Below are 15,394 nucleotides of genomic sequence, written 5' to 3'. Positions count from 1 at the left end.
TTTCCTTTCTTCTTCTGCCTGTTGACAGACATAGTAACAGTTTTCGATTTATTTATTGTTAATCCGTGTGCTTTCAAATGCTCATTCCAGGTGGTCAGCCTCTCTTGGACTTCCTTCTCTGTATTTCCCCAAATTACTACATCATCTGCAAATGCAAATGCATTGATGCCCATATTGTTCTTCTGCTTAATTTCTTTCATGACTTCGTCCATGACAGTGATAAAAAGTGAGGGTGAAAGGGTACTGCCTTGTTGCACTCCTTTAGTGGTTTGGAACCAATCAGAATTACCGTTTCCTATCTGTACGCAACTGCAGCAGTCTTCGTAAAGCATTTTAACTTTCTGGATAAGCCCTTTAGGTACATTTTTCTTTCTTAAACATTCCCATATAGTCTTCCTTGGAACACTATCAAATGCTTTTTCGAGAATAATAATAATAATAATAATAATAATAATAATAATAATAATAATAATAATAATAATAATAATAATAATAATAATAATAATAATAAATCTACATAACAAAATAACATTACTACTAATTTAGGCTTACCTTTCAGGACTTAATTTTGTTCATTTTCTTCGATTTTTTCCGTGCAACGTCACCATGCGCATCCGTAGTTCAGCTTTCATTCACTGACCTCTTGAGTGCTCTCTTTTTATTCGGTTCTTTCATTCTAATAAATGAACGAGTTCTCACAAAACACGTAACAGCGAAGTTGTCAGCTTCACTATACTTAGGTCTGATGATATTTATCACTTCCTTCATCACTCTTGAGCACTTCCTTAGACCATTTCCATGGAACCTTTGAAAATCTTTTTCTAGTTCGCAAACAGTGTCGAACCACTGGAGAGATGGATTCATTAGGCCTCCTCTAGAAAAAGCCGAGATCCAGTCAGAGTTCCTAATATTATTGCATTTTCCAGTTTTTCCTCCGTAGATGAAATTGTGGTGATTCCTTTCTTCGTAGCATGGTATGCAATATACCTCGCCAACATTTTCAGTAAGTCCTTATTTTTATTATGTAAGCAATCTTCAAGATTGCGCTACTCAGTAAACTGATCTATTAATGAGTCAACTATACAGTTAAAGTCTTCATACTCTGAATCATAAATTTCCAAGTTAGTTTCGACTGATTCTATGGTGTCATTAGTAACAGCACAGTCTACTCGGTCGAGGACATCTACAGTTAAGGTTTCACACTCTTCCCTGTTGCAGTTTGCAGTTTTAATTATGTCATATGCATTTTTGCTCAGTAATAGGGACTTTTTTCTGGGTAACTGTTGTAGGCAGGGGGTGGTCATATAAAATATACGATATAACCTGAGCCACAGAGCAAGAGAGAAGTTCAGCAGCTTTTCTTACATTTTGTCGTTCACTACCAGTTACTCAGTCCCCAGTTTTCCTGTACTGTACTAAGTCTACAAAGATGTCTTGCTTGAGTGAAATCACTGACACCAAAGACTATATAGACTGATATTAACACGCCAAACAACGCGTAGTGTAAAGGGAGGGACGGGCCAGTGACGTCACAACCACGGCAGTCCCCTGCGCATCCGTCTCGTGACACCTACTGTCTCTCTTCTAGCTACCGTGGGTTAACCCAAACGCATATGTCAAAGCAAATGATTGTTGCTACATTTAAAATAAGGTTGAGTTGTTAGGAAATATCCATATCGAATGTCATATAGAGGTAGTGCACGGATTGAACGATGAAATGTATATGTAGTTGTGATGAATAGTTTCGACATCTGAGATAATAATTGAGCTGTCATACTAAGTTGAAAGGAGTCGCTTAACTTTTCAAGGCAAATCAGACTTCATTTAGAGTCAAATGTGGAATAAGAGGTCAAAATTATAATTAATTAAGAACTAGAATAGTTAGAAATGAGATTTAGATTTTTATTTTAGAAAGATATAAGATGATTTTCAAGTGATTAAATATAGTAAGACCAGGATGGTAATTGCCAAGGATATAAGTGGCAGGAGTTAGTAACCTTAGCATGTCATTCAATGGAGATAAATATTGATGAAGCAATGACAAATAAACAATTTAGCATTCAAAAACTTAAAGATAAACATTCAGATATGAGAAATGTGTGTCATTTTAAACAATGATATGGTTGATTGTTAAGCTAATTATAATTTTAACATGTGATGAACTAAGGAAAATATTTAAATATCAAATAGTGGTTGAAGATAAGGTGTTAGCTCATATCAAGATTGGGAATTTTAAAAAATTAAAAAAACCAAACCCCATGGCACTACAGCCCTTCAAGGGCCTAGGCCTACCAAACGACCGCTGCTCAGCCCGAAAGCCTGAAGCTTACGAGGTGTCGTGTGGTCAGCACGCGAATCCTCTCGGCCGTTATTCTTGGTTTTCTAGACCAGGGCCGCTATCTCACTGTCAGATAGCTCCTCAATTCTAATCACGTAGGTTGAGTGGACCTCGAACCAGCTATCAGGTCCAGGTAAAAATCTCTGACCTGGCCGGGAATCGAACCCAGGGCCTCCGGGTAAGAGGCAGGCACGCTACCCCTACAGAATGAACAATTTTAATCAGTGCTGATGAAAATGAAATCGTTGGATAATTTTAATTTTTATTTTCTGATTTATGGAACAAATATTCCAATTAATGACTTTCTCTTTCCTATGCATTATCTTAAATTAATAAACTTGTTGATTTAGATTTTAAATGTGTGATTAATTAATTTGTAGGCTAACACTGTGGGATAATTTAGTCTTAAGTGGATTTTTGCGATTTTTGATAATTATTATGTTCGTTGAGACAGATGCAAAAGGATGAAGACATTCGTCTGATATTGAATTATGAGTTATTGCGGTTGTACTTCTCTTCTGAATTCACATAAAACTGGACTACTTGCAAAAAGAATTACCCTGAGAGATGATAGAGCAATCAGAGTATTTTTATTTACGTCGTTGCTGGACGCAGGAAGGGCACAATAGGAAACACACAAAATGAAATGTTAGTTAAAAATTTTTTAAAAAGCATAATGAAAGTTTTAAAAACTTTGAAATATTGATCCTTAAAACTGTCTTGAAATGGAGGTCTTTCCGTTTCAATGTTTTTGTTGTCCTTTGGTGTGGTTCAACAGGTAACTGTATACTGTTGGCTTAGTTGTTGTGTTCTGAAATGGGCTGATTTACATAAGCATTATTGAAGTTGAACCGTCTGATTTTTAGTCTGTAAAATGGATAATACAAATCGAATTAAGGTTGAAAAATGGTGACTAATAGGAACAACATTAGATTAAGTTATGAAGAACGAAAATTAACTTACATTACATGGCCCGCTTGTATCACCCATGTTCTCTGACTACGGAGTCCAGCTCTCGACTGACTTGCTCCCGCAATCGGAAGAGTAAAAACTAAAGAAAAATATGCCACATTCACATTTAGCAATAATAATATACACATAATCACCAACGTCCTAAGAAAACAGAACTTAAAAATTGCTTTCAAAACCAGCAACACTAATGAAAGAATTTTATTTAACTCTCACAGAGTAAATACTATCAATAAATACCCAAATTCTGGGATATATAAACTGGAATGTCAGAGATACGGGTCAAGTTACATTGGACAAACTGGTAGGAACTTCCTCATAAGATACACAGAACATCGCAACGCTTTAAATTATAATCGTTTCTCTGGCATGAGTAACCATCACGAATCCGAACACTCCTTGGACACTCCCGGCGAAATTAACCAGTGATGGTTAAAATTCCCGACCTGCCGGGAATCGAACACGACACCCCTGTCACCAAAGGCGAGCACGCTAACCATTTAGCCATAGAACCAGACACTGAAAAGAAAAACATATATGAGCCAACAATTGAATATATCAAGAAAAAAAATCTCCTGCATTAGAATAGGAATTCTAATATGGTCTTATGGTGTGATTTTTATATTATTTGAATCTTTTCAAAAACAACTCAGCCTACCTCAATATTTAAGAGGTGTTGCAGAAAACGGACAGACGAACTTTTCTGCCGGTTAGCAGTCTGTGAAATGTTTGATACATGTTTGTAAGTTGACCCTGCATATGCTCTTAAATGATTATACCCTCATTTAAGGACTAAATTTAGCCAAAAAAGCTAGGCAATATGGCCGACGATGTTGTCAAGCTGACCTCATAACTGCCCAATATCTGAAGGCCATGTTCGTGGGCAACAGTCGTCTTGGCAGGCCATGGTAATTAATGGGCTGTTGTACCATGCCTTCTGTTTTGAATTTGTTCGTATTAATTGAAACCACAGTAGTGATCATCAAAATTAGAATATAAGGTTGTAACCACACAAGACTTGAAAGTATATTAGACTCGGAAAGTAAAATACAATTTTTATCAGTCAACTAGAAATATATTTTAATCTTACTCACTTATAAACAAGAATTTTACAAATCACATCAATATTGCGACTGGAGTATTTTCTGTTGAATTTTGCATCAAAATCTACAATCTTACTGAGTTTGCAAATCATTTTCAAAAATGCAACCATACACTTTGTTATACTCGATCATACACTTAAGAATCACTAGTATCTGCATACAGTAACTTAGTAATTCACAACACATACATTATAGTGTAAAGATAAATTATTATTTTTATTTCTTTCTTCAGTTTTATTGTCCTTTGACTCCTTAAGGTAAAGGAAAAGATCTTTCATGGAACTTCTAGTTATTGTAATTGTAAATATCAAGAACAAGTCTAGGTTTAATGTAATTTTTTTTAAAACATCCTCCAAGATAAGCTCCATTAATGATGGAATCACCCTGTGTGTTTAAGTTTACTAAGAACTATTGAGTGGTGAAGAAGACTCAAAATCTGTTGGAATGTATATTCTTATTCTTATTCTTCTTGAAATTTTCCCCAATTTATTATATTTGGTCCAGTGTTACTGTGAGTTGCCCTTCCTGATGCCAACCCTATAATAATAATTTCGTGTGGCTATTTCTAGCCGGGTGCAGCCCTTGTAAGGCAGACCCTCCGATGAGGGTGGGCGGCATCTGCCATGTGGGTAGGTAACTGCATGTTATTGTGGTGGAAAATAGTGTTATGTGTGGTGCGTGAGTTGCAGGGATGTTGGGGACAGCACAAACACCCAGCCCCCGGGCCATTGGAATTAACCAGTGAAGATTAAAATCCCCGACCCGGCCGGGAATTGAACGCGGGACCCTCTGAACTGAAGGCCAGTATGCTGACCATTCAGCCAACGAGTCGGACGCCAACCCTATGTGGAAGGATGAATTCACTTCTGCATGTTTCTATAGTGATTAGTAGTGTAATGTGTTGTTTGTAGATGAAGAGAATGAAGAGGAATTAAGCAGATGGACTGATGCATACATCTCTAGTAATAAAATTGTTGATCTCACATTTGGTGCCTGGCTTCTTAAAAAAACAAAAACTAAGAAAAAATCTGGTTACAATATATGGCTTCAACAACTCAGAATGGATAAGACCTCAATAACTATTTTACTTTTGTAAGTAGGCTATTGGTTTGAGAGAGAAAAATGTTCTTGAATAACGAATCAAAATATAATTTTTGAACTTCTTAAAAATATATTTGAATAAGTTACCAAAAACTGCTTGTGTTTTATGTGATTATCCGTTTGAGGTCAAGTATTTCTAATGCCCTGACATCACATAATCTGTTGATATGAGTTTTCAGGAACATATGAAGGTGTTTATTAAAATAGTGTTACATTTCCATTTTTATTAATTTGGGATATGGAGTTTTGAAGTTAAAATGAGTAAAGCAAACCAGGAGATGAAATATTTCAAATAGAGTGGCCCATGCTTACTTACCAGAGATAAAGCTTTGAGATTTATGAAATAGGACATGCCTAATGTGGGGTGGGAGTTGAGGGTGTTACAATGGAGATGTATTACTGTTCAAATTTAAAAATTCCATGTATGACTGATAAATCTAATACAACCAAATTAATGCTTGAATGAAAATTAATATAATTTTGTGCATTGACTTATATAGTTTGCATTTCATGTGAATTAACAGCTTCTTAACTTCTTCTTCCTCTTCCTCTTCTTCTTCTTCTTCTTCTTCTTCTTCTTCTTCTTCTTCTTCTTCTTCTTATTCTTATTCTTCTTATTCTTCTTCTTCTTCTTCATAATCATCAGAATTGTTATCTAAATTAAAATCAATAAAATATAATTGCTAAGGGTTAAAATATTTATTCTATCCAAGTAGCCTAATGGAAAGGAATAAACAAGTGCAAAACAAGTCAAATCTAGAAAGATAGGAACATGAATAGGAGCACATAATGGGATAACATGACAGGACAGTGTGGGAAAAGGGAGCAATTGAAAAGGAGACAAGGACAAACATAAAAACACAAAAGGACAAGAACAATTTCCACATCTTCATGCACTGCCGTCTTAAGATAGATTGGCTCTGTACTCGTCAGTCCCAGCTTTTCTGTCTCCATTTCTTCTCGGCTCTTGGTAAGCTTATTTCTTGATTTGCACTTGTTTGTTCCCTTCCGTTAGGCTATGTATATTAACTCCTTGGGATCCTTTTCTTCTTTTGTGTTTGTACTGTGTTCCCAGTTTTTTATCATCTGTTTTATCTTTTATACTTTTATCTCTTCCCTTTTTCCTATGTTTATCCAGCCTCCTCCTTATCCTACGCTTCCTGTATCAAGACATAAGATCTGTCAAAAGTATTGAAGCCTCCCCTCGTGATGAAGCTGGGAAGCAGCAACAAGCTCGCTGAGGGCTGGAAGGCAGAACAATTGGGATTGATGAGGAGAAAGCCAGTCTATTTGAAGACGCCAATAAGTGAAGCATGGAGATTGCTTTTGCTTCACCTTCATGTGTTTTCAAGGTTGTACCAGTCTCATCTTTTTGTTGCTTCCTCTCCCCATAGTGACCTATCCTTGTGTTTATTCTGTTCAAAATGCATAAAATCTAATGGATATAAGTAATAAATAATAATCAGTCAATATCCATGTTTGTTCTCTCCAAAATGCATAAAACCTAATGGCTTTAAGTAATAAATAATAATAATAATAATAATAATAATAATAATAATAATAATAATAATAATAATAATAATAATAATAATAATAATCATCTTCCTTCCAAGTATTGGGCCACGTGACCCGTTACGGTCTTGCATTTTACTTTTTGTAAGACTTGAAAGCAATCAAATGTCCTTCCGATGGGTTGCTAGCCTGAAGGAAGTAATAATAATAGTAATAATAATAATAATAATAATAATAATAATAATAATAATAATAATACTTAAATAAAGTAGTTACTGAAGTGGAACATAAAACCAATAATATTATTATTATTATTATTATTATTATTATTATTATTATTATTATTATTATTATTATTATTATTATTATTATTATTAATCTCAACTTAACCTAAATTCTATCAGAAAAATCTGTATAATATTGTAAAAATAATAATGGTATTCTATTTACCTGTAGGTATATCTTGATCATCCATATCATCTGAATCACTTGAAAACTCTTCGGTGGTACTATTTGAGGATCCACCCAGCCAAACTTGACAGACAGACAGACAGACATAAAAGGGTGTTTATCTCCAGTTTTACAAAAAAGTGGAGTTGTACCACTGTTAAAATCTTCATATGTTTTCAAAATCATTGAAATGAGTGGGGGCAAGTGGGTCTCAGTAGACAGAGACTTTTTCACAATTAGCAGATTGGTTTTAAGAGAAAACATACTGCTACATGACTTTCATTGAAATCTAATTTAAATATTTCTGTTTTATCAACTATGGACTGTGTGCCCAGATTACTCAGCAGAAGTATGTTGTAGTATTTTAGGTTTGTGTCTTTGGATAGGACTTGTTTTGGTAGGGGTCCCAGGTTAAGTTTTGTGGTTTAGCTAGCTTTTTTGTTCTTATTTGGATCAAGGCTTTGCATTTAGGTTGTTTGTTATTACTTCTCTTAGGTATTTGAGTTGGGTGACAATTTTGACTTTAGTACCATTTATGCTTATTTCTTTCAATAATGATGTTTTTTGGAACATAATTTCTGTATTTTTGAATGATATTTTAAGGCCAATTTTAGTGCAGTGTTCAGAAGTTCTGTTATCTGTGTTTTAGCTTTGTCTAAATCAGTTGCTAGTAATGCCAAGTCATCAGTGAAACCAAAGCAATTTATTTTGATTTTTCTGCCTATTTTGGGGGGGCATTTCTAAAACTTCCCTCATTACCACTTCTGGAGCGCAGTTGAACAGTAGTCTATCACCCTGGCGTAGTCCTGTTTTGATCTTGAATGGTGCCAATAAGTCACCCCTGAACTTCACTTTTGAATTGGTGTTTGTGAGGGTCAATATTATCATATTTATTAATTTGGGGTGTACTCCAAGGAGTTGTAGAATTTTTAGTAGAGATTCCCTGTGGATTCAATGGTATGCTTTTTTGAACCATAGATGTTATTGCCATATCTCTGTTTGTTCTCCTGTTGTAATCCATTATTAGCTCAAAAATAATCATCTGGTTAGGACAGCTCCTCCAGGGTCTGAAACCTCCTTGGTATCCTCCTGATTCCCTCTTGAGTTGTGACCTGATTCTGTTAAGGATGATTCTTGAAAATATTTTGTATGTAATGGCTAGGAGTGAGATTACCCTGTAGTTGTTAGGATCTGTTTTGTCAACTTTTTTGTGTAGTGGGTGGATGATGGCTGTCGTCCAATGTTCTGATAGTTTTTCCTTTAATCCATATGCTGAAAAGCTGTTGATGAAGGATGATTTTTTATGATCTTCCTGCATATTTCCAGATCAGTACAAAGGTCTGACCTTCTGCTGGTGCTTTGTAATTTTTCATCTCATCCAGTGCTTGGTAAATTACTCTTATTGTGGGAGGGAGGTGTTGATGTCTTCTGGTGGTGGTGGTGTTGTTAGATTGTAGGTGTCCAAGTTATGGATTTCTATAGGTTCCTTGCAATTTAGAAGTTTATTGGAATATTTAACCAGGATTTCCACATTGTCTTTATTGTTATGGCCCAGCATACCATTTCCATCCTTCTTTAATAGGGTTGGGGATTAATATTTTTGGAGTTGCTTTTTGAAGGTTTTGTAGTAATCTCTCGATAGTGTTGTGTTGAATTCTTGTCCACCTCGTTGGCTGAATGGTCAGCGTACTGGCCTTCGGTTCAGGGGGTCCCGGGTTTGATTCCTGGCCGGGTTGAGAATTTTAATCACTTCTGATTAATTCTTCTGGCTCAGGGACTGGGTGTTTGTGTGTCCCAACACACTCATTTTTGTTTGCAGACAACATACCACACTACCAACCACCACAGAAGCACATAACAGTGATTACATCCCTCCATGTAGGGTTGGCGTCGGGAAGGGCATCCGGCCATACAACAGCGCCAAATCCACATGTGGGACGCAATTCTCACCTGTGACCCCACAGGTGTGGGAAAAAGTGGTAGGAAAAGAAGAACAAGAGTGTTGTGTTGAATTCTTCTTCAGTTAATTTCACTGCAATCTTATGGTGGTGTCTCTTAATTCTCCTTATGGTTTGGGTGGTTTCCTTTCTTTTCTGTATTAAATTTTGGAAGGATATTCCTAATTTTTGGGATTTGTGTAATAGCCATGCTTAATATTTCTTCTCCACTGTTTTGTCACATTCGCTGTCCCACCATTGATGCTTTTTAAGGGGTTTTATTGGGGCCAGTTCTTATGGAATTTGTTTAAGGTCTTCAAGATTATCTGTGACTTACTTTTTTGGTTGCTTTTTGATAAATTTCATTCTTGATTAGCAGGATAGGGCAATTTTTTCATTAGGTTTAGGGGCTTGGTTTTGTAGCTTTGTTTGGGGAGTTAATTTCATTTTAACTATGTAGTAATCCGAACCTTTGTCTATTCCTCGGAGGACTTTGACATTGTAAATCTCTTCGTGGTATTGTTTGTTCATGAAGACAGGATCTTGTTGCCATTCTTCTTTAGTGGGGTCAGGGTGTTTCCATGTTTTGAGCTTTTGAGGTTTTCTCTTGAAATATGTGGATTTTGAGATTAGGCTGCAGAAATCCATTTGTCTTTGCCCATTTTTGTTTGTTCTCTTGTGGGTGGGCCATTTTCCAATGATGTCACGGTATTGTCTTTCTCTGCCTAGTTGAGCGTTGAAGTCTCCGAGTAATAGTTTTGCATGGTTTTTGAGGATGTTATTTATGGTCTAGTTGAGTAGATTCCAAAGGTTTTCTGATTCTTTACAGTCTTTTGAAGAGTTCTTTTAATAATTAGTTGGAGCATGGTCATTTATTATGGTGCATATGTAATTCTTGATGATTGTAACTTGAAATCTTGTATAGAGTTTATTATTTTAAGGCTGACCAAAATTCCTGTTCCAAACTGTGGAATATCTTTTATCAGTTTCTTTCTCGGTATATCTTTGTAAAGCCTATATCCTTGGTGTCCTCATCAGTGTATCTTATTTCTTACAGTTCCATGACGAAAATTTTGTGTTGGTCCATTATGTTGGTTATCATTTTGAATTTATCAGTCTGCGTAAATGAGTTAACATTACATGTGGAAAAGTTGGGGATTTGATTTTGTTAGATAGATAGATAGATAGATAGATAGATAGATAGATAGATAGATAGATAGAGAGAGAGAGAGTGAGTGTGTTAGTTTTGGTTTTTTATATCAGATTTTATCTTCTAAGTGGCAGCCCACTGTATGAGGGTGGTGTCTTGTCTTGGTTCATCCAGCGGAGTATTTCTTAAAAGACTTTTCATGGTTGACTACCAAGGGGTCACCTGCGGTAGGACTAGGTCCCGAGTTACAACACTGGTTGTGATCCAGTGAAGTTCCCATTAACATTGGGATGGGTCCCCTAGCTTTTGTAGGTCCCTCTACAAACTGCAAGGCAGCAGCTGGTGACTGATGGTTCCTCCACCTCTTTTGTCATTGTGGTGTTGCCAACACCTCTTCCACCTTCCTAGCCATTGACTTCATATTCATATTATGATCTTTCCTATTTTTAAAGTTCCACTCAAGCTTATTCATCTACTAACATCGTTCCATGCCATCTCTCCACTGATAGTTCAGAACATACCATTTAACATTTTTGAGAGAGGTCCTCCTCATCAATACATATTAAAATAAAATTAAAATCAAGTGAGACATGTGTTGTCTCTTTTTCCAGGACATCCTCGGCCACTTATTGAATAAGGACAAATTACTAAAAATACATAAGAGGTATACACTAAAAAAATATGACACGGTATAATCCACTGAGTATCTAGGGTAATAATATACAATATATATTTTTGCAATTTGCTTTACGTCACACTGACACAGATAGGTCGTATGGCGACGGTGGGGTAGGAAAGGCCTAGGAGGAGGAAGGAAGTGGCCATGACTTTAATTAAGGTACAGCCCCAGCATTTCCCTGGTGTGAAAATGGGAAACAATGGAAAACTATCTTCAGGGCTGCCGACACTATCTCCCGGATGCAAGCTCAGCTGCTTGCCCCTAACCGCACAGCCAACTCACATAAATGAATGTTTCTAATTTTTTATCTAGAGTATTTTGTTTCTTGGTCAGTGTTATTGTTTCAAAATCTTTCTCCACTTGGAGGCTGCCGAAGATGAAGAATACACTAAAACAACTTCACTGAAAAATAAAAAGTAATTTATAAGTTCATGATCTCAGTTTGGGGAATACAAGTAGTGTCTGAGTATCAGAAGAGGACTTTCAGCCCCCTGTCGATGAACTCCTTCGTACTGATGCTGAAGATCTTCATCAGCTCTATCATCGTCCCTCTTGCACCGATCATGAGACCCCTCAGTTCCACATCGTCCAGCTCGTAATACAGCACTGAGGGCATGTAGATAGACTTTGTCTGGTTGCTTAGAGTGTGTTTCAAATCTTACTGTGGGGTCTAATATATATCCTTTTTTCCCTTTAATGGCCTTCAACATAAAATTTTATTTCATTCAATACACCACTTAGTTGAACAGCTCTTCTCTTTACTCCCAAGTCTTCCCAGCCCAGAGTTTGCAACATTTTTGCAACACTACTATTTTTTTGGAAATCACGAAGGACAAGTTATCCTTCTGTCCTTTGAATATTTCCCAGTTCTGATATCAAGTCAGCAGGTTAACTGGCCATAGCCTAGATTATAGTGCCTCATTTTCCGACTTTACATACCGATTTTCATTAAATTCTCTTCAGCCATTTTCTCGTTGATGCGCATACGTACAGACAGACAGACAGACAGACAGACATGACAGAAAATTTTAAAAATGCATTGTCTCGTTACTGTGGACATGACCAATACAGACATACCATTCTTTTAAATTCTGAGCAATGTACAGATAAAACTCTTATTTTGTATATATAGATATCATTTACAGAACTCAAAGCCCTCATGCTCTCATTAATTCCCCCCCTGTGGGTGGGGACGGTAGAATAACACCCACGGTATCCCCTGCCTGTCGTAAGAGGCGACTAAAAGGGGCCCCAGGGGCTCTGAACTTTGGAGCGTGGGTTGGCGACCACGGGCCCTCAGCTGAGTCCTGGCATTGCTTCCACTTACTTGTGCCAGGCTCCTCACCTTCATCAATCCTGTCTGACCTCTCTTGGTCAACTCTTGTTCTTTTCCGACCCCGACGCTATTAGGTTTGCGAGGGCTAGGGAGTCTTTCATTTTCACGCCCTTCGTGGCCCTTGTCTTTCTTTGACCGATATCTTCATTTTTCGAAGTGTCGGATTGCTTCCATTTTTCCCTTTGATTAGTGTTATATAGAGGATGGTTGTCTAGTTGTACTTCCTCTTAAAACAATAATCACCACCACCATCTCATTAATTGTTTGTCATCATCATCATGATCATCAACTGGAGATCTTTGTATAAATGTTCAATTTCTTATTTTTTCAGGCGAATTCCAGTAAATTCCACCTATGTGAACATGGTGTTAGGTCGATTACGTTCAGATGATATCTACAACCAGATCGCTGCTTATCCTCATCCTGAACACCGGAGTGTCGCATTGGCCACCCAGGCTGCAATGCTGTATGTGTGCCTCTTTTTTGCTCCGAACATTCTTCATAATCAGACTGCCAAGATGAGGGAAATTGTTGACAAATACTTTCCTGATAACTGGGTATGTTTGTTTATCTTTACTAGGTGCTTGATGAACAATTTTATCAATTTTGCTCACACTGACTAACTGACTGACTGACTGATGATTTTTATTGTTTTGCTACTGGAGCATAACTAAACAGTGTCTCCTGCAGTGATTTTATTGTAGACAGGAAGAATATTCAGGTTTTTGAGAGCGAATACTCCACATATGATCAGTAAGTACTTGACGAAAAATATGTAATTATAAAGATATGCAGCTGAGGAGATCTGGAAGGACTTTGTTATTTTTATATTAAGAAAAGTAAATTTTGAGGTGTAAAAATCATAGAATTAAAAACAATAATCATATATTGCAAGGTAGAAATGAGGGCAGGAATGTATATAAGGAGACAAGGATATGTGAACTCCTTAATTTGAACGCAAAGTATTGTACCAACTTAATTACTGAACATTTTTCAGTAAATAATTGTCTTGTTGGAGTACTTTCAACTGTTTTAGAACAGCTATCTTCTGCAACTGCGTCTTGGGACAGAAACTGTTGGTGTCTTCTGTCCATGACCAATATTGTTGTTACAGTATTTACCTCTAGCAGTGTCTACTTGCAGATAATAGTTACTGCCATTCTTTCTCTATCCTCCGCTGATGAAGACTGTGACCAAAAATCTAGGGCATGTGTTGTTTCTTTTATGTGTGTTCTATCTTCGTGTGCTACTGGATAAGTCACTGCATCCAAGTCATTTAGTTCTGAAAGCCTTAATATTCTTCCTGAATAATAAGACAGGCAGCTAATGTCTTTAGTAGAAATTCTTGAATTACCCATGATACTGCTATTAAGTCCTCTTTCCTAGTTGGAATATATAGTTGTTTTAGGTACCTTACATACAGGTTACCGATCCTTCAAATACATTTCAGTATATTTTATCAAGGAGATCAATATGCCCCTGAATTTAGGTGCCTGGGAGATTGATTACTTTGGATAAAGTAGGAGTACATCACTCTCGTCGATAAAGAATACTGCAATGTATTGGTAATGTCAGCAACCTGTAGGCTACATAAGATGCATAAAACAATGACATTATCCAACCTGGAAAATATAAAATAGTTTCTGTACAGAATATAAAAAGCATTTTAAAACATACTGAACAAGACCAGCTATTTTGATTAGAAATAGATTGCTATTGTAAACATACTAAAAAGCTAAAACGGAATCACATCAGGTATGTAATTTTACTAAAAGTAAATATATATTTCTAGTTGTATACTATTAAGAATGTTCTTATTCATTTTGGATCTTCTTCTTTTCTTCTTCTTCAGTTTTCATTTCCATTTATCTTTTAGGGCCAGGTTATGAATCAAGGACCTGTACTCTTTCTTGTCTCTTCACTACTCTTTTCCTGCTTCCAATATTTCTTCTTTCTTTCCTCCTTGCTTCTCTATTACTTTCCTACACTGTATCCATCCATCTCTTTCAAGGCCTTCCTTGTGGTCTCTATCCTGTTGGTTTCTTTGTAAATACTTTCTTTGGACCGAACGAGTTGGCTGTGCGGTTAGGGGTGTGCAGCTGTGAGCTTGCATTTGGGAGATAGTGGGTTTGAACCCCACTGCCAGCAGCCTTGAAAATGGTTTTTCGAGGTTTCCCATTTGCACACCAGGCTTCCTCCCATTCCTAGCCCTTTCCTATCTCATCGTCACCATAAGATCTGTCTGTGTCGGTGCGATGTAAAGCAACTTGTGACAACAACATTTTCTTTGGAACTCAGTCTCCTTCCATTTGAACCATGTGTCCATACCATTTCAGCTTGCCTGTTTCTGTCCTGTGCCATAGTTTTGATACTCTAATCCTCTTTCTAATCTTTTCATTTCTGATTCTGTCTTTTCGTGTCTTCCCTATAATACCTCTAAGGAATTTCATGTTGGTTGCCTGAACTCTATTCTCATCTTTGTTTTGTTGTTGTCTACCATCTGCGTATGTCAATATTGGTACAAAGTGGGTGAAATACTTAACTTCTCTGCATTTCCTTGGAACTTCTTGGTTCCGAAAGAAATAGATGGTGTGCAGAGGAAAGCAGCAAGATTTGTAACAGGGGATTTCATGAGGAAAAAGTAGTGTATCAGAAATGTTAGAGAAACTTGGGTGGGAATCTTTAACTAAGAGAAGGAAAAAAAACTAGACTTATAGGATTTTATAGAGCCTGTACAGGAGAGGAAGCCCGGGGGAAAATCCATGAGAGGCTTCAGTTGGAAAATAATTATATCGGCAAGGCTAACCACATGTATAAAA

The 15,394-nt window shown here is 36.7% G+C and overlaps 1 protein-coding gene across 3 annotated transcripts in view; it reads left to right on the top strand.

Annotated features, from left to right (window-relative positions):
• The window catches only part of Strump (WASH complex subunit strump), a 410,953-nt gene that overhangs the window by 273,644 nt on the left and 121,915 nt on the right, over positions 1-15,394 (top strand). For all 3 annotated transcript variants that reach the window (XM_067145637.2, XM_068227252.1, XM_068227253.1), the window contains exon 6: positions 12,907-13,132. In XM_067145637.2, coding sequence (XP_067001738.2) covers positions 12,907-13,132 — 226 coding nt within the window. The remainder of the gene's footprint in view (positions 1-12,906; positions 13,133-15,394) is intronic.

Source organism: Anabrus simplex, chromosome 4, assembly GCF_040414725.1.
Source record: "Anabrus simplex isolate iqAnaSimp1 chromosome 4, ASM4041472v1, whole genome shotgun sequence".
In the NCBI taxonomy this organism is placed as follows: Eukaryota; Metazoa; Arthropoda; class Insecta; order Orthoptera; family Tettigoniidae; genus Anabrus; species Anabrus simplex.
This window is presented reverse-complemented; position numbering and strand designations above follow the sequence as displayed.